At 38.1% G+C, this 18412-nt stretch overlaps 1 protein-coding gene across 4 annotated transcripts in view; it reads left to right on the top strand.

The window, feature by feature from the left end:
* Nucleotides 1-18412, top strand: part of SPG11 (SPG11 vesicle trafficking associated, spatacsin) — a 93376-nt gene that overhangs the window by 29476 nt on the left and 45488 nt on the right. For all 4 annotated transcript variants that reach the window (XM_036299904.1, XM_036299919.1, XM_036299910.1 and 1 more), the window contains 8 exons: nucleotides 220-347; nucleotides 668-843; nucleotides 1541-1754; nucleotides 6479-6682; nucleotides 8015-8121; nucleotides 10320-10465; nucleotides 12381-12542; nucleotides 15048-15114. In XM_036299904.1, the coding sequence (XP_036155797.1) occupies nucleotides 220-347; nucleotides 668-843; nucleotides 1541-1754; nucleotides 6479-6682; nucleotides 8015-8121; nucleotides 10320-10465; nucleotides 12381-12542; nucleotides 15048-15114 (1204 nt within the window). The remainder of the gene's footprint in view (nucleotides 1-219; nucleotides 348-667; nucleotides 844-1540; nucleotides 1755-6478; nucleotides 6683-8014; nucleotides 8122-10319; nucleotides 10466-12380; nucleotides 12543-15047; nucleotides 15115-18412) is intronic.

Here is an 18412-nt window from a genome sequence, read left to right as displayed (position 1 = left end):
TTATTTTAAAATTCAACTAATATCCAGTAAGTAAAAGTAAGACAACTTCTTTATCTTTTTAAATGATCACTTTGCCTTTGTGGTAAAGGAAAATTTGTGTGAATATATACATTACTTCAAAAATTCAAAATACAATTCTTAAGTGGCATGTAATTTCATGACATTTGTTTTGCAATGTACTTGATTTTTGTGACGTCACTGCTTTACTTTTTATTCAAGGTTGAAATTTTAAAAGAAAAAAATTCTTTTTCTGAAAAAGAGAAAAGAACTATAGACTTTGTGCATCAAGTTGAGAAGTTTTATTCAGAACATTTGCAAGAAAATATGCAGATCCAGTCCTTTCCCAGGTAGTTTCATTAGCCCCCTTTTGGTAACATGGGAAGAATATTTTAGATCGTGTTTAGTTTTTAATTGTTAGTGAGCACAGATTTCTTCTGTGGAACTGAGCTTATATTCCCTATAAAGGTAAAACTTGCCCAGAAGTGACTCAGGAATTTCCTGTTCTTTCAATATGCACATAATCAGATATATATTTTTAAGATAATAAACATAACATTATGAGTATTAAAGTATGTGTTCCCCAAAAGAATAATAGTTTTTGAGCAGATAAAGAGAAATGCTGGTTTTCCTTCAAAATTAAAAAACAACAACTATATCACTGTTTCAGGTATTGGGTAATGGAGCAAGACTTTTTCAAGCACAAGTCTGTTTTGGACTCATTCCTGAAATACGATCATAAAGATAAACTTAATAAGCAGAACCACAGAATTGCATTAAATTGGGCTCAGTGGTGGAACCAACTAACACAAGAATCTATCCTCCTTCCCAGGATAAATCCAGAAGGCAAGTGTGAGAAAGCCTGAAATCTGAACATATTGAATGAGTATTAAATTAAGCTGTAGTATATTTTGGTGTCTCTCCATTTTAGAATTCCTTTGGGGGGAAAAAATCAGTTGCTTTAAAATTCAAGTCTGTAAGACTTCTTATCTCAAGGTTTCTGTAAGGGACTTGTGAAAGAAAAAAGTTGTATGTTTCAGTAAATTGAGACTTCAAGGCTGAGTTCTCTTGTTTGCCTCAAAGTGACATTCTTTATTTTTCCCAATAGTCTTTGAGTTTCTTCTTGTGTAAACTAAAGATCTTTATCAATTGGGGTTCCAGGGAATAACTAACAATGGTAAACAGTGGTAATTCAGAGGGTGTCAAATTCATGTTTATTATTATAGCCAAAGTTTTCATTTATATTAAGAAAAAGAAAAGGGGGAAAGAGACCTGAAAAGATAAATGAAACAGATAGCTAATTCCCAAGTTTTCTTTAACAACGGTACTAATAAGCAACATTTTGCTCTTCCTCCAGCTGAATATTGATTATAAAATGAACAGCAACATAAAAGAGGAAAATAGTAGAAGAAGAAAAGGGCCTGCATATTCACATATAAATATTTGTCCATTTTGTCATATTTACTCAGTTGATTAGTGTTGAGCTTTGTGTCAATAATCATAACTCATTGCTATTTTAAAATGTATTTTGTTCCTAATGTAGAATATAAATCATATTCCCCCGAAGCCCTCTGGAGATACCTCACAGCTCGCCATGATTGGCTAAGCATTACCTCGTGGATTGGAGAATTTCAAACCCAGAATAGTTATTCTTCACTTCAGCAGAACAAATGGCCTCCTCTGACTATTGATATTATTGATCAGAGTACTTGCTGCAACAACAACATGAGGAATAAAATTTTAGATGAGCTGGCCAGGTACTATAATTGTGGGGAAGAGTAATAAGAAATAATTCTGTAATGTTTCCTTTGCAGTGCCATGAATCCAATGGAACATTGTTTCATAGTATTTTAAAACTGAAAGGTTTTAAAATTACATGTTTTTAGCATCATAGTGACTAAGCTCTCAGATTCTATATTTGCTTTGGTGTGGAAATGGTAAGCTGTCGGTGCAGCTACAGGGCCCAAGTGCAAGAGCTTAGTAACGTCTCCCACTGTTGTCACTGAAGCCATATGCTATGTATGGTCTTGAACTAAAGAGGATTACTCAGGTAAGAAATTAGTGCAGGGTAGGAGCTTCTGAAGTGGTAAGGAAAGACTTTAAACTTTAATTAATTTCTAAAAATAATTCTCTTAGATCAAACCATGTGAATTTGCCATTTGTGTGGGTCAAAAATGGATGAATAATCAGCTATTTCATAGTGTTCAACCTAATCTATCAAAATAATATATGGAGACTTAAATGTGTTAATTTTTTAAGTTTCTTAAACTTCCCATATATTACTTTATTTTATAGTTATACTTATTGGGGAAGTATAGCTGTATTATTTACCCAACTTAAAGTTGTGGAATCCAGAGAAGTTAAGAGCTTTGCCCAATCCAGTACTTGCAGGCTTTAATTTTTTTTTACCCCTGTCTTTGTAGTCATTCTTCTTCCCATTGCACTAAATTCTCTTCTTAAAAGTAACTTTCATATAACTTGTATGCTTATTAATTATTGTGGTTAATATTTGATTAAATAAAAAGCTAATATATGTGTGATTTAACATAAATTATGATAATAATGAACTATTGAGATCTACTACATTAACAGATTAAAGGGAAAAAATACTACCCTGATAGATACACAAAAGCATTTGATAAAATTCAACATCTATCTATTTATGATAAAAGCCATTAGCAAACTAAGAACAGATGCAATTCCCTTAACTTGAAAAGGGTATCTAAAAAACAGTCTTCTAGCTCTAGCCGGTTTGGCTTAGTGGATAGAGCATCAGCTTCCAGACTGAAGGATCCCAGGTTCAGTTCCAGTAAAGGACACATACCTCTGTTGCAGGCTCCTCCCTGGCCTAGGCCCTGGGGGGAAGGGGGGCAAGGGGAGGGCGTGGTCAGAGCCCTGGTCAGGGTTTGTGCAGGAGGCAACTAATATTTCTCTCTGTCTTTCCCTCTCTCTTCCACTCTCTAAAAAAAAATCAATGGAAAATATCCTCGGGTGAGGATTAAAAAAATAAAAACAGTCTTCTAGCTAACATTATACTTAATGGTGAAAGTCACAAGCATTCTCTTAGATTTGGAATAAGATAAAGCCTGCTATCAATTCTTCTCAAAATAATCTTTAGATATAGTACAATCTCAATAAAAATCCCAGCAGAATTTCTTCTGGATTGTTATAAGCTGATTATAAATATTAATATAGAAATGCCAAGGGTCAAGAATAGCCTTAAAAAAGAACTTGCCCCTTGAGAGATTAAAACTTAATCTAAAGCTATAGCAATTAAGACATTGGGAATGTTAATGGAGGGATAGACAAATATACCAGTAGAACAGAAGAGTGAGCATAGAAACAGACTTATATATGTTCACTTTATATATGACAAAGGGACCACCACAGAACCGTGGGGACTGAATAGTCTTTTCACCAAATGGACCTGGGGTGACTGGATGATAGTTTTATGGAAGAAAGTTAAATTGAACCCTCTGCCTTATATCATGCATAAAAGCAATTCCAGGTAGATTTTTAAACTTAAATATCAAATGTAAAACTATAAAGCTTTTAGAAGATACAGAAGAATATGTTCATGACCGTGGGAATAGTGTATGCTTTCTAAAAGGCCTGAAGGGACAAAGGAAGAGAACAATTAGTGAGATCAAGAGAGTGTCAGTCACCCAGCACAGAGAGAGCTAAGGCATCCCCACCCCATCTTTTTCTGACTCTTACCTCCTGGTAGGGGTCTCCCTTAGGGCAAACCAAAACAGAAGCCTGATGGTGGGATAAGGACACATATGTAATACCTTAATAAAGAAATTTTAAAACAAAACAAAAACAGAAGCCTGAGGGCACTGGAGTCTTCTTGAGCAACTGATAGAGGTGAGCTTTCAAGGACACAGAGCAGAAGAGTAGAGCTTGGATCTGAAAGGGAAGATACCCCACAATTGGGCATTTCATAAAGAGGAAGCAAAAATAGCCAATAAACATGTAAAAGGTACTCTTCCTCATTTATAGTCATGGGAACATGAATTTATTTTACAAAAAAAATCTAGGAACAACTGCAGTGACCATCAAAGGTAGAGTAGATAAATAAAATCCTATATAATAAAAGCCTAATATGCTAAGTGGCCAGGTAGCCAGTTGGCTGTTCAACCAATCAAAGCGTAATATGCTAATGATATGCTAATGCCGCTCAACCGCTCACTATGACGTGCACTGACCACCAGGGGGCAGACACTCTGACTGGTAGGTTAGCTTGCTGCTGGGGTCCGGCCCATTGGGACTGAGTGAGATGGGCCGCACATGCCCTGGAGCCCTCCCGCGGTCCCTCCCTGACTGGCCAACCTCCCGTATCCCTCCCTGCCCCGATCGTACACTGGTGGGGTCCCTCAGCCTGGCCTGTGCCCTCTTGCAATCCGGGACTCCTCGGGGGATATCGGAGAGCCAGTTTTAGCCCAACAGTGGAATGACAGGTTGCTATGACCTGCACTGACCACCAGGGGGCAGACACTCAACACAGGAGCTGCCCCCTGGTGGTCAGTGCGCTCCTACAGGCTCACAGCTGGTGTATGCAGTGGTGGTGGCAGGAGCCTCTCCTGCCTCAGCGGCAGTCAGACATCCCCTGAGGGCTCCCGGACTGCAAGAGGGCGCAGGCCAGGCTGAGGGCCCCCCCAACCTCTCTGAGTGCATGAATTTCCTGCACCAGGCCTCTAGTGCATTATAATCATACAGTGTAATATATAACAAGACTAACAAACTGTAGCTACAGGTATCAACATAGATATATTTCATAATGTGGAGTAGAAGAATGTTCCATAATGTACCAGAATGTGTTTGTTTTGTTTGTTTTTTAATCCTCACCTGAGGACATGCTTAGAGAAAGGAGGGGAGAGAGAAACATTGATGTGAAAGAGAAACATCGACTGGTTGCCTTCCATACATGCCCCCAACCAGGGATCACACCCACAACCAAGGTATGTGTCCTGACCGGGAATCGAACCAGCAACCTTTTGGTGCACAGGACAATACTCATCTAACTGAGCCATGCAGACCTGGCAAATGTTTTATTTATAAATAAAGTTTAAAATAGGCAAAACCAAACCATATATTATTTGAGATTACATATATGAGTGCTAAAACTATGACTAAAACTAAGGGAATGGTTATCACAAAAGTCAAGCTAGCAAATGAGATGCAGCAGAGAAGGGATACCACAAGGGCTTCCAAGTATAATGTGCTATAATCTGGGTGGTGGTTACATGGTTTTTCTTTTTTTTAAAATATCTCTTTATGATAAAAGCCATTAGCTTTTACCTTTGGTTTTTATCTTTTTAAAACCTCTTGGTTTTTATCTTTTTTATATATATATATTTAATTGATTTCATAGAGGGAGAGAAACATCAATGATGAGAGAGAATCATTGATTGGCTACCTCCTGCACACCCCCTACTGGGGACTGAGTCTGCAATCCAGGCATATGCCCTTGACCGGAATTGAACCCGGGACCTTTCAGTCTGCAGGCCTCTCTATCCACTGAACCAAACTGGCTAGGGCAACATGGTATTTCTTTAAACTTCATATTATATATATTTTTTAATATGTTTTTATTGGTTTTAGAGAAAGAGGAAGGAAGAGGGACAGAGAGGTGGAAATGTTGATTGGCTACCTCCTGCATGCCCCCTCCCGGGATGGAGTCCACAACCCGGGCATGTGCCCTGACAGGGAGTTTAACCGTGACCTCCTGGTTCATAGGTTGACGCTCAACCACTGAGCCACACCAGCTGGGTCATATAATATATTTTCTGTATTCCTTTATATGGTGTATATGATGTTTTTAACAGTAAATTTGTAAAAAGTAATATTTCAATGCAGATTTCTACTGTTTGGTAGTTGGTTTATTTAAATTATTCTGCTTTAGTTTCTCCATCATTTTGTTTGTATATTTTGGTGAATTTCTCAGTGCTTAAAACATCTAGCTTCAAAAGCTAACCACTGTTACACACTGGATTGTATAGTTCCAGCCAAAACCAAAAAAAAATGTAGATAGCTTAGTTTAGGTTTTTGAAATATTTAAGATAACTCAAGACTATCATTACTACCTTTAAATACTACAGTGATTCAGAAACTTTTGTTGGAAACCAGCAAAATATGACTCATAAGGTATTTATAGAGTAAAAAATTGGCAGTCTTAATTTTTAAATACTTTTAAAAAAATACAGTAAGTCCTTACTTAACGTTGTCAATAGGCTTTGTGACTTTAAGTGAAATGACGTATAATGAAACAGTTTTGCCACAGGCTACTTGATGAAAACAAGAGTTAAGTTACATTGGCATCTCATCAATATTGTAAGTTATGACAAAATGGCATTGAGAGAAACAAAAGAACGTTATGTGAGGACCTTCTGTAGCTGAGACTTAAACTCACGGAAGCGGTTTGGTGTGCTCTGAATCTAGCAACTTCTTAAGTTTGCCATCTCTTAAACCTGCTCTTTAGGAATGGGATTTTTCTTATATCTGAACTAGAAGACTTTGAACTCTTCCTCCTAAGACTGAACCGCATTGGGGGTGTGATGCAAGATACCCTCCCTGTTCAAAACTACAGGTCCAAAGAAGGTTGGGATTTCCATTCTCACTTCATTCTTTATTGTTTGGAACACAGCCTGCAGTATCTTCTTTATGTCTATCTCGACTGTTACAAGTAAGTACTGAGAGTGATTTGTCCTTGAGCAGGTCTTCATGTGACAAGAGCACATGATACTTGAATGTGACAAGAGCAAAATATTGAGCATTCACTGGAGGAATACTGATCTTCCTGAAGTAATTCCCCTCACTGCAGCACTTGGTACATCCTTTAGTTTCATGCTACATTCAACTAAATGCTTACCATGGTTGTTTGTTTGTTTGTTTGTTTGTTTGTTTGTTTTGGTGATGTTAAATCTGTAAGCTCTCTGTTAACCTTTTAAATAATTAGAGATTAGAATGAAGTGAAAGAAATGCTTTAAAAGTTAAAAAGAGAGGAAGAGACTAAAGGTTAACTTGGGAGTTCTTTGGTAGCGTTCATTACCAGGCAAATGTTAAACAACTTTGAATTCATAAACACTGCAGGTTAGATATGCTCTAAAATTTACATTTGGATGGATGGGTGGGTGGATTGATCGATAGCTATACAGACATGCACCAACATATACTTACTTAAGATCAACTTGCAGAATCATATCTGTGGCCAGTGTTCATTGCTGTTGGGTCAGTAATAACAATAATAGTAGTAATCTCTAATATATGAGTGCTTACAACGTTCTTGGCACTTAGATTATTTTACTGATCTTCACAAAAACCCTATGAATGGTTACTTTTTGACAGATGAGGAAACTGAAGCTTCAAGTGACACTAAGTGTCTTATTATGGCACACAGCTGGTAAATGGCAGAGTCAGATTTAATTCTTACGTTTGATTCTAGAGCCCACTTTCAGTGTGCTAATGAGAACATTTAAATGTGTGTAGTAAAAGCTAGAATTCAAACTGGGTATATTTCTGGTTCATATCATTGAAGCTTAATTACACACAGAAATGTTTTTCCCAAAGCTACTGGCAAGAGATGATTTAAAAGCCATATTTTCAAAAGACCTATTCTGAGCCTTAGCTCCTTAGTCCTAGCTTCTCTGTAGTTGTGTAAAGGGTTTTAAAAACCTCTTAAGTTTGAAAATGTTAAAGAGTTTTTATTGTAAAAATAATAAAATACAAAGTATTTTAAAGTACAAAGCATCTGTTAATCTTATACAAAGCTGGTAATATTTTATTATGGTAGTAAACACAGTTTAAATATTATTATCTCTGTCTCTAAAATTTACCTCTATTTCCAGATCATAAGGAATATGTAAAACACAACACAAGTGGGAGTATATTATATTTACTTTTTAATTTCGAGATTCTTTTTTTAAAGCTAGTTATTACCTGAGCAAACATGATTGTAATTATCTGTCTTATCTTGCATGTTAATCAGAGAGTTTGTTTTCTTTTGTTTTATATACAGGCTTAGTCCTCCAAATTGTTCCTTTTTGGGAAAAAAAGAATTACATGAAACTCACCCCTGGTTTGAATTTTTAGTTCAGTGTCGAGAAGTTTCTAGTAACTTAACAGGTATGGGTACTGTATTAAATACAAAAATTTCTTTGAATAAATAACTGGTCTGTTGAGTGGCATTTAACTTGTGAACTCTTTTTAAATAAATCATTTGGCTGTAGACAAATATCTGACTATAATCTAGTCTCAAGCTTTGTTTAAGAAGCAGAAGATCAAAACTGTTAACCTCTCCCGAGCCAAGAAAAACCAGGCAGAGCAGACAGTATGTAGTTGTTTCCTTTCCCTCTCACTCTCCTGCTCTATTCTTTTTGGCTATCTCTCTTCCTACCAGTTTATTACAGGCTGAATTCCTGCTCTCCGGCAAATTGGCACCCTTTTCCAATGAAGAAGTGGTCTGTCTTTTAGGAAGGAACTCCAGATGGAGTGCAAAGATATGCACAGTATGTGTGGGCTTGTATCTTCTGTGGCAGAGCTGCTGACAGAGAACATTGCTCTGATTATAATCAGATAGAACTGCCCTGTGAGCCCTGAGGGTATTATTCCAGAGATTCAGGGAAAGGGCAAGGAATGTCAACAGCCAGTCTTTCACTTTTATGTAATGTCCAGTTTCTTTCCAAATGAAGAATTTTTTCCTAATGTGTTCTTTTGTTTTGTTTGTTATTTTTGGTGCTGATTACAAAGTAATATATGTTTATTGTAAAAAAATAAATAATTGGAAGCCACAGACAACTATTGAGAAGATAACATGTCCATGGGTAGATAGTAGATAGGAAGAGTCATAGGTAGCTCTTGATATATTGTAATGTATTTTCTAGTTATTGTCTTCATGCTCTTTTTGGTCTATAGTATTTCATTCATCTAACAAATATTTATTGAGCTCCTACCTTGCAACAGTCTATAAATGCTAGGGATACAAGAAATATTTGTGGCCCTAACTGGTTTGGCTCAGTGGATAGAGCGTCGGCCTGCGGACTGAAACGTCCCAGGTTCAATTCCAGTCAAGGGCATGTACCTTGGTTGTGGGCACATCTCCAGTAGGAGGTGTGCAGGAGACAGCTGATCGATGTTTCTAACTCTCTATCCCTCTCTCTTCCTCTCTGTAAAAAATCATTTATATTAAAAAAAAAAGAAAAGAAACATTTGTGTATTTGTATTCTGTTTTTCCCCCAATATAGTAATTATAAGAATTTTTCTGTGTACTTGGAAACAATGACCATTTTATGTTTACATAATATTTCCTTGTATGAATATATTCATTTAATTTACTACTCTCTCATTTATTAGCATTGAGACTGTTTTTTCTCTCCTGTAAATAATAGTCTTTAGTATATTTGAACATAAAATTTTTGTCTTGTTTCAGATTTTTTTTTTGTAATCCTCAACCGAGGATATTTTTCCATTGAATTTCAGAGAGAGTGGAAGAGAGAGGGAAAGACAGAGAGAAATATTGATGTGAGAGAAACACATCAATTGGTTGCCTCCTGCTTGTGCCCTGACCAGGGCCTGGGCTGGGGAGGAACCTGCAACTGAGGTATGTGCCTTTGTCCAGAATCAAACCCAGGACCCTTTGGTTCACAGGCCAATGCTTTATCCACTAAGCCAAACCTGCCAGGGCCAGATTATTTCTTTAGATAGGTTTTTGGATATGAAATTACTGGGTCAAAGGTTATACACACTTCGAATGTTCTTGCTATAAGACCAGATTGCTTTCTAAGGGGTTTGTACCATAAGACCCAGCTATTCTACACACCCTGTCCAGCTGTCTGATTGAGGATGATTATTTTTTAAAATCATTGCTGTTTTGATAGGTGATATATGGCATCTAATTATTTTAATGTGCATTTCTGTATTAGTGAATTACATATTTTTGTGGTTGGACATTTATAGTTTCTCTTTTGTAAAATGGTTTTTTCTTTTGTTCATTTATCTGTTAGTATTTGGGGCATTGTTTTGTATACGCTCTTGGCTAAAGACATTAATCCTTAGGTTGTCATCTGTTGTTAATTTTCCCCCTAGTTCATCACTACCCTTCAGTGGTTTTTTTTTTTTTTTTTTTCGTACCCTTCAGTTTTTAATATAAGTTTTTGTTTTTACATAGACAAATCTTTCATTTTTCTATATGTGATATTTTCCTATTGCTTTTAAATTTAGAAAGTCCTTCTTCCTCTAGAGAGAGTTAAAATTAATTTTCTTTCTCAGAATTATATAATTCTTAATTTACATTAAGGAGAAAAGCATACTCTTTTATTTTCCAGATCCTAAACTGATCTTCCAGGCTAGCCTTGCCAATGCTCAAATACTGATTCCCAGCAACCAGGCCAGTGTAAGCAGTATGCTGTTGGAAGGACATACCCTCCTGGCCCTTGCTACCACAATGTATGCTCCTGGTGGTGTCAGCCAGGTATGGACAGTACCTCTACCTATTATGGCGAAATAGGACTGATTTTAAATTTAGCAGAAATATCTATGGATTTTCTAGAAATCAGTTGTATTAAAATATAACCACTCCTATTAAAAAACTGTGGTATGTCTACACAATGGAATACTATGCCGCTATAAAAAAGAAGGAACTTTTACCATTTGCAATAGCATGGTTGGAACTAGAGAGCATTATGCTAAGCGAAATAAGCCAGTCGGACAAAGATAAATATCACATGATCTCACTCATGTGGGATATAATGATCAATATAATTTGATGAACAAGAATAGATCCAGCGACAAATGGTAGAGGCGGGGGGTTAGAGAGCAACCAAAGGACTTGTATGCATGCATATTAGCATAACCAATGGACACAGACACTGGGGCGGTGGGGTCTTGTCTGGGGTGGGAATGGCTGGGGGTGAGGGGAGTGGTCACCTGGGGGAAAAAGAAGACATATGTAAAACTTCAGACAATAAAAAAATAGATCCAGAGACAAATGTGGGGCGGGGGGGCGGTTAGAGAGCAACCAAAGGACTTGTATGCATGCATATTAGCATAACCAATGGACACAGACACTGGGGCGGTGGCAGCTTGTCCGGGGTGGGAATGACTGGGGGGGGGGGGGTCAATTGGGGAAAAAAGGAGACATAAAAATAAATAAATAAAAAGAAAAGGGACACTGGTCACCCTAATGGATGATGTCCACAATAGCAATATTTTATTTTAATACAGAGACATTCCATGCAAAATATATATATATATATACACACACATACATATATAAAACCACTCATAAGTATTTTATTAGATTAAAAGAGCATAAAACAAGGGTGGATTTTGAAATTTTATATCATATCCTCTTAAATTGAAAGGGAACTAATATGTTGTAGAGAGATTATTTTTCCCCTTTATTTGTTTTCTAATGTTCTAGGTTCATTTTCAGGATTGAATTAGGATCTGATTGTTTCTGGGAGTAAGTATACTTTAGATCTGTGACTTGGGAATTATTTTGTGCTATTTGCCCTCTTAGGTAAAAGGGAAGTCATAATTTTTAGCTATGTAAACTCTTTTGAGGGACCCAATAGAAATTTGCCCATCTCTCCATTTTTGAAAATTATAGTGTGCCTGGTTAGAGGGAACATAAGAATGCTTTTCAACATTTAATCTTCAAAGATTTCTCTTTTAGATTGTTGCAATATACCTTAACTTATATGGTTATTTCTCTATTCTTAATCACCTTTTAGAAATTAGTCATAGAGTAACATGAGAGCTGAACAAGGGTCATCTAGTCTAGTAGTTATTTTTCTTTTAAAATATTTACTATTTAATATCTAATTCAATATTTAATATTTAAGTATTTTAAGTAATCTAACAACAGTCTTTTTTCAAACAACTTTCAGTTGTTTCAAACAACTTTTCCACACAGTTTGAAAACCACTGATCCAGCTGAAATTCCTAATTGTGTAGGTGAAGAAGCTAAAGCCTGTGTAAAATGTGACGCCCGAGACCACACAGTGGTTTGTGTTACAACCAGAACAAGATCTGTTGTTCTCTGACTCCTTTTTAAAAATATATTTTTATTGATTTTTAGAGAGAGAGAGGGAAAGGGAGAGAGAGATAGAAACATCGATAACAGAGAAACATTGATCCGCTGCTTCTTGCACGCCCTCTGGGTATGTGCTCTGATCGGGAATCGAAGCAGCAACCTCTTGGTTCATAGGTCCACGCTCAGTCACTGAGCCACACAGGCTGGGTGGCTTCTGACTCCTTGACCAATGTTACTTTCACCACCATGTACACTCAAGCTAATCTTATTTCACAGGTTCTTGTGAAAAAGCAAATGTGGAGAAGAAACGAACATTACTGTGTACCATGTTATCTGTCTTTTTATTTAGGTTGTTCAGAATGAAGAAAATGAGAACTGTTTGAAAAAAGTAGATCCCCAGCTACTGAAGATGGCATTAACTCCTTATCCCAAGCTAAAAACTGCTCTCTTCCCACAATACACTGCCCCTAGTGTCCTACCACCGGATATTACGCTCTACCACCTTATTCAGGTACAGTATTTATTTAGGTGGCTGGTATTTAGGAGTATCAGACAGGATTCAACCAGGAAAACAGAAACCACTCTGGGTCTTTCAAATAGAGAACAGTTAATGTAGAAACCACAAATTTTCCCTTGATTTAAAATCAAAGCTGCTCTTTCCTTAGACATCTAAATCTTGACTTAATAGTTCTGTTTTCTCCTGTATCCCTCCCACCATGTGTTTATAGTCTTTGCTAAACCTTTGGCCTAGACAGATTTCAAATAGCCACTGCTCCCTGCTCTCAAAACTTTTGACCTTAGTCTGCTTTTTTCTTTGTTGTTCATGATTTGATCATCACATACATTTTTAAAAAATATATTTTTATTGATTTCAGAGAGGAAAGGAGAGACAGACATCAATGATGAGAGAGAATCATTGATCAGCTGCCTGCTGCATATACCTCCCACTGGGGATCGAGCCCACAACCTGGCCATGTGCCCTGACCGGGAATCGAACTGTGACATCCTGGTTCATGGGTCAACGCTCAACCACTGAGCCACGCTGGCTGGGCACATACATTTCTTTTACTCTTGATCTGATTGTCTTACTCTTTTCCTTTCCTGATCTGCCTTAGCTTACCTTGTCATGTTTAAGTGGTAATATAGTCTAGCCTCTTAGTCCTCTTGCCTTTTGATTCCAAAAACATTTCTAAAGTCCATTTTACATTATAATTAATGCTGCTTCTACCAAAAGAGAGTGCACTTTGCACACACAAGTTGAAGTGAAGAGAGTCTTTAAAAGGAACACAGCCAGTTCTATTTTTATTAAAATAGAAAAGTGGCTCATACATTCTTTTTTATGTTCAGCTATGTTCAAAGAATTTATGTCCAGAAAGATAAGATTTTTAGTTGCCCTGGAGAAGGTAAGCAGACTGCCTGTGAAGTCCTTCCATATAATTTTGTTTACTTACTTTAGAATCAATCAATTCCCCCCTCCCATCACCTTTTAAGAGGCCTAGGTAGGAGAGAGCCACTGCCCCTAAGAGGGAATGCAGGGTCCCTGTTAAGGCATTCTGAGGCTCTCATGGAAGTTAATAATGAAGAAAAGATGGTTAGCAAACAGTCAGCCTCAAGATTAGTTTCCTCTTGCAGAGATTCCTTTAAAATAATCATTTTCCCAATTGGTTTAGTAATCAATTTAGTTCTAAATGAATATAGAAAATAGTTATGTGGGTGTCACTGATTTCAAAAAAATCTTGTTCTATCAGGAAAATTGGGGCAGATTTTATTAGCAAAAAATTTATATTATACCATAACATTCCCTAGTTGGCAGGGAACAGGTTCTGATATCAAAACAGGCCTTGGTTGATTAGATACCCCTACCATTTGTACCGAAGCTTTACTCGGAGGGAAAAAGCAACCTCCTTGGGTGTGGTTAAGAACAGATAAAGTAGCCCCAGTATCTACAAGGGTCTTAGTAATTTCCTTTCTTTCAATTTCTCCTAAACAAGTAGTAAGAAGGGAAACGCCCTCTCATAGTCCTTGGAGCAACCCTGTGCTTGCTTCTTTTCTCTTTCTGAATCCCATTTCAGTTTTCTATAACCCTTCTTAAGGTGATCTGGCTTTCTGTAATAAACAAGAGTTTCCCAGCAGTTCTTATTTAGTAATTCTGTTGCTTTGCTCCACAAATCAGTAGATATACTGATTGAAATAGATCAGTATAGTCAGGATCACATGTTCTAATAGTTAAATTCCTTTGTGAACCCATCAGGATTCTGGAGAAAGTCATGGAAATCTTTAGGTAGATTCCTTCTGTACAATCTCTGGTTTTCCTCTGCCTGAGACTGACTTTTCTGGTTTTCTGAGTGTCCCCTAGGTCAGTAGAGAGCTGCATAGGGAGCTGAGGTGGAGGAGGTAAGAAGAGAAAGAAGAGGGAGGAGGAAAGGAGAGTTAAGTCCAGATAGTGAAGTAACAGAAGTGTACAGCAGGGCAGTTAGAGAAGAGGGAAAAAGTAGGGCATTGGCATTGAGCAGCTTCAGGAGCCTTCCTTAGTTCAGAGATAGGCTCTACAAGTTCCTATTAACTTCCTGTGGAGAAGAGAATTTATCTGTGCTCCTCCCAGAAGCTTCTAATTTCCAATCAAGATGAGTTTCCCATTCATTCAGTTTAATTTTAGAGGTGGCTTTTTCTAATTTTGCATGCAAAAATTTAATTTTGGTGTCAAAAGAGTTTCATTTTGGCCATCTTAAGTTGATATCACTTCTAGTTACATCTTCCCATTTCTATAAGTGCTTACAAGTAAAAGTTTCCTATTTATTGGATATCTACAGGAGTATTAATGGGGACTGGGAGTTGCAGGCCTTGAAAGCACGATTTCCCATGTTAATTTTAGTTTTATTTTGGGATCTGCAGAGTCTGAACAAATTTTTAGGGATATTGTGTAGTTGGTTGAAGTGTGCTGCCTATGGGTTGAGCTCCAAGGGGCTATTAGAATCAATTAACTTTTAACTCTGATTTAATTTTTCCCCTTTTACAGTCATTATTGCCCTTTGATCCTAGCAGATTGTTTGGCTGGCAGTCTGCCAACACACTGGCTATAGGAGGTAAGTCATTATGGGCACTTCTTGCTTTGGAAGCATTTCAATAATGTTGATCCATAGGAGAAGTTGATTTATGTAAAAGCCAACTCAGTTTTTTTTTTTGTTTTTTTTTACTGCTTTCTACTTTAAAAATAAAGGTATATTCCAATGAGTTGAAAATATATTGTATTAGGTCACTAGTGCTGTACTTGCTGGGAAATATAATATGTATTTATCTGCTTAAGTTTCTTCTTTTCCCCAAATCCCTTTGTTAGTGGTATCTATACTAATAAAAGGTTAATATGTTAATTAGACTGGACGTCTTCTGGACAAAGCAATGGTGGCAGGGGCTGAGGCAGAGGCGGTTAGGGGCGGTCAGGCTGGCACGGGAGGGCAGTTAGAGACAGTTAGGCCAACAGGAGAGGGCAGTTAGGGAAGATTGTGCCAGCAGGGGAGGGTAGTTAGGGGCGATCAGGCTGGCAGGAGAGCAGTAGGTGGCGATTAGGCCGGCAGGGGAGCAGTTAGGGACATCAGGCTGGCAGGCAGAGGCTGTTAGGGGCAGTCAGGCAGGCAGGTGAGTGGTTAGGAGCCAGTGGTCCCTGTGGGATCTGTCCTAAACCGGCAGTCGGGCATCCCCCGAGGGATCCCAGATTGGAGAGGGTGCAGGCTGGGTTGATGGACACACACACCCCCTGCATGAATTTTGTGCACCGGGCCTCTAGTAGTATTATAAAGGGTAAGAGTGTAAGTGTTGGTATTAGGTAAATCCTAGCTCTACCATGTAATAGTTGTAGGACCTTGGGCAAGGACCTTAAATTCCCTATAAAATAAGTTTAATAATAGTGCCCACCTCACATGTTACATTGAGAATGAAAGGAGACAATGAAAGGCACTTAACAACCTCTCACAGTTCCTAACACAGTTACTAACACAGTCAGCACCAGTTATACACAAATTGTCTTCCTCTCTAGATTATAAGAATTTCTGTTTTGTTTCTGTGTGTGTGTGTGTGTGTGTGTGTGCACGTGCGCGCGCGCACGCACCTTTTTAAAAGTATAGTTAACATACATATGCTATTCTTAAACACTGCTTTTTGTATCTTTTTTATTATTAAATTTAGCGTTAGCCTTTAATATCATGTAACCTGTGGTGTCTCTGCCTAAATTACTCTAAAGTTGGCTTCAAATTACTACTTAGAGTACTTAGCACATAATATACAACCTGTGACTATTTATTGACTTACATAAAAATGAATTTTCTAATGTGTCAGTTTTATAAGTTCACATTTTAATATATTGAATTTACCTAGTGTCCAGAGCCCATTACAGGCCTATAATAGATGTTCAATAAATATTTATTGAGTGCTGAAAAAGTAGTGCTTATTGTATTTTCAAATGAAAACACATGTTTTAATCTCAGTAAAGTTACTAGAGACTAGACAGAATACCCTGTTCCTGTTCTTCTACCTCCACCTCCATCATGTAGCCAGGGTCTTGGTCTTCCTCTTGGAGATCGAGCATTCTAGTAGGTACACAGAGGAAAAGGACATTGAAGGCATGTTCCCTGCCTAGTTTTTGGACATTTAAAAATTTTTGAGCAAATAAATCACAATGTAAATGAAACAGTTATGAAGACAATAATACAGATTTATAAAATTGGAAAGCTATATTTATTTAGTTAAAGTATTTACTAACTTTTTCACATGGTTTTACCACTGAAAGGGGATATGAAGTGACTGCATATTGACTTTGTTTCCATGGCAGGCCAGAGAAAATTCTCCATTTGGGTAGAATTTTCTCACACACAATCTCCAACTGCCAAAAAAATCAGGGTCTTATTTTAATAAAAAACTTAAGTTTACTCATTTGGCACCTGGAACTACCATATACTTGACATGTACTCAGTAAATATTTCAGAAATGAATGAATAGTTTTATGTAAAACTAGAGGCCCGGTGCATAAAATTTGTGCCCGGGGGGGTGGGGGGGGGTGGGAGGGGCGGGTGTCCCTAAGCCCGGCCTGCACCCTCTCCAATCTGGAACCCCTCAGGGGATGTCCTAAACTGGCAATCGGACATCCCTCTCGCAATCCAGGACCACTGGCTCCTAACCACTCACCTGCCTGCCTGCCTAATGCCCCCAACTGCCCTTCCCTGCTGGCCTGGTCGCCATCAACGGCCCTCCCCTGCCAACCTGATCGCCCCTAACCTCCTGCCAGCCTGATCTCGCCCCTAACCCCCTGCCAGCCTGATCTCACCCCTAACTGCCTCTGCCTTGGCCTCCACCATCATGGCTTTGTCCGGAAGGAAGTTGGACGTCCGGAAGATGGCTGGTTGACCTGGTCTAATTAGCATATTATCCTTTTATTAGTATAGATTATAAGTGACCAAAGTTACTCTGTTCTCACAAAGCATACAGATGCATGTGACTACTTTTTAATGGCAAAGAGGATGTACTTTTAAGTAATAGTTTTGTAAAATGACGAGACACCATTAAGATCTTTGTCTTTTGTAAACAATAAAAAAAGTGAAAAAAATAAAAAGATCTTTGTCTTTTTTTTTGTGGGAGCCAAGTCACAATATAAGAAGTCTTTATAATTCCATGGTAGGATAAAACTTTATTTCAGAAATAAGCTTTGAACTTTGAAAATAAGAAACATACACTGTTTTCCAGAATTGGTTTCTTAACAGTTCAGAATGTTAGCTCACCTTTTAAAAAATCTCACTAATAAAAGAGAAAGATGTAAATTGACCATACCTTTGCAACACCCACCAGCCAATCAGGAGTGACTATGTAAATTAACCCAACAACAATGGTGGGCTAATTTGCATACACAGGTACTGAGCAGCCGGGGGCGGGGCAGGACACTTGCATCACTGCCATGGCGACAACACAGGTGTTCCACACCGCCCCAGCTGCTCCGGGCCTCTGGGCAGTGTGGGAAGGCGGAAAGGCAGCTCCGGGCCTCTGGGCAGCGTGGGAAGGCAGAAAGGTGGCTCCGGCTGGAGCGAAGGTGGTGCTGGCAGCAGGGAAGGAAGGCCATTGTTTTTTTGTTTTTTTTTTTCTTTTTTTAAAAAATATATTTATTGATTTCAGAGAGGAAGGGAGATGGAGAGAGAGATAGAAACATTAATGATGAGAATCATCGATCAGCTGCCTCCTGAACACCCCCCACTGGGGATCAAGACCGCAACCCAAGGATGTGCCCTTGGCCGGAATCGAACCAGGAATCCTTCAGTCTGTAGGCTGATGCTCTATCCACTGAGCCAAGCCAGCTAGGGCAGGAAGGCCCATTCTTGCACGAATCTTCGTGCATTGGGCCTC

This window comes from Myotis myotis, unplaced genomic scaffold, assembly GCF_014108235.1.
Source record: "Myotis myotis isolate mMyoMyo1 unplaced genomic scaffold, mMyoMyo1.p scaffold_m19_p_1, whole genome shotgun sequence".
NCBI lineage: Eukaryota > Metazoa > Chordata > Mammalia > Chiroptera > Vespertilionidae > Myotis > Myotis myotis.
The sequence above is the reverse complement of the archived record's forward strand: the minus strand, read 5'-3'. Positions and strand labels throughout refer to the sequence as shown.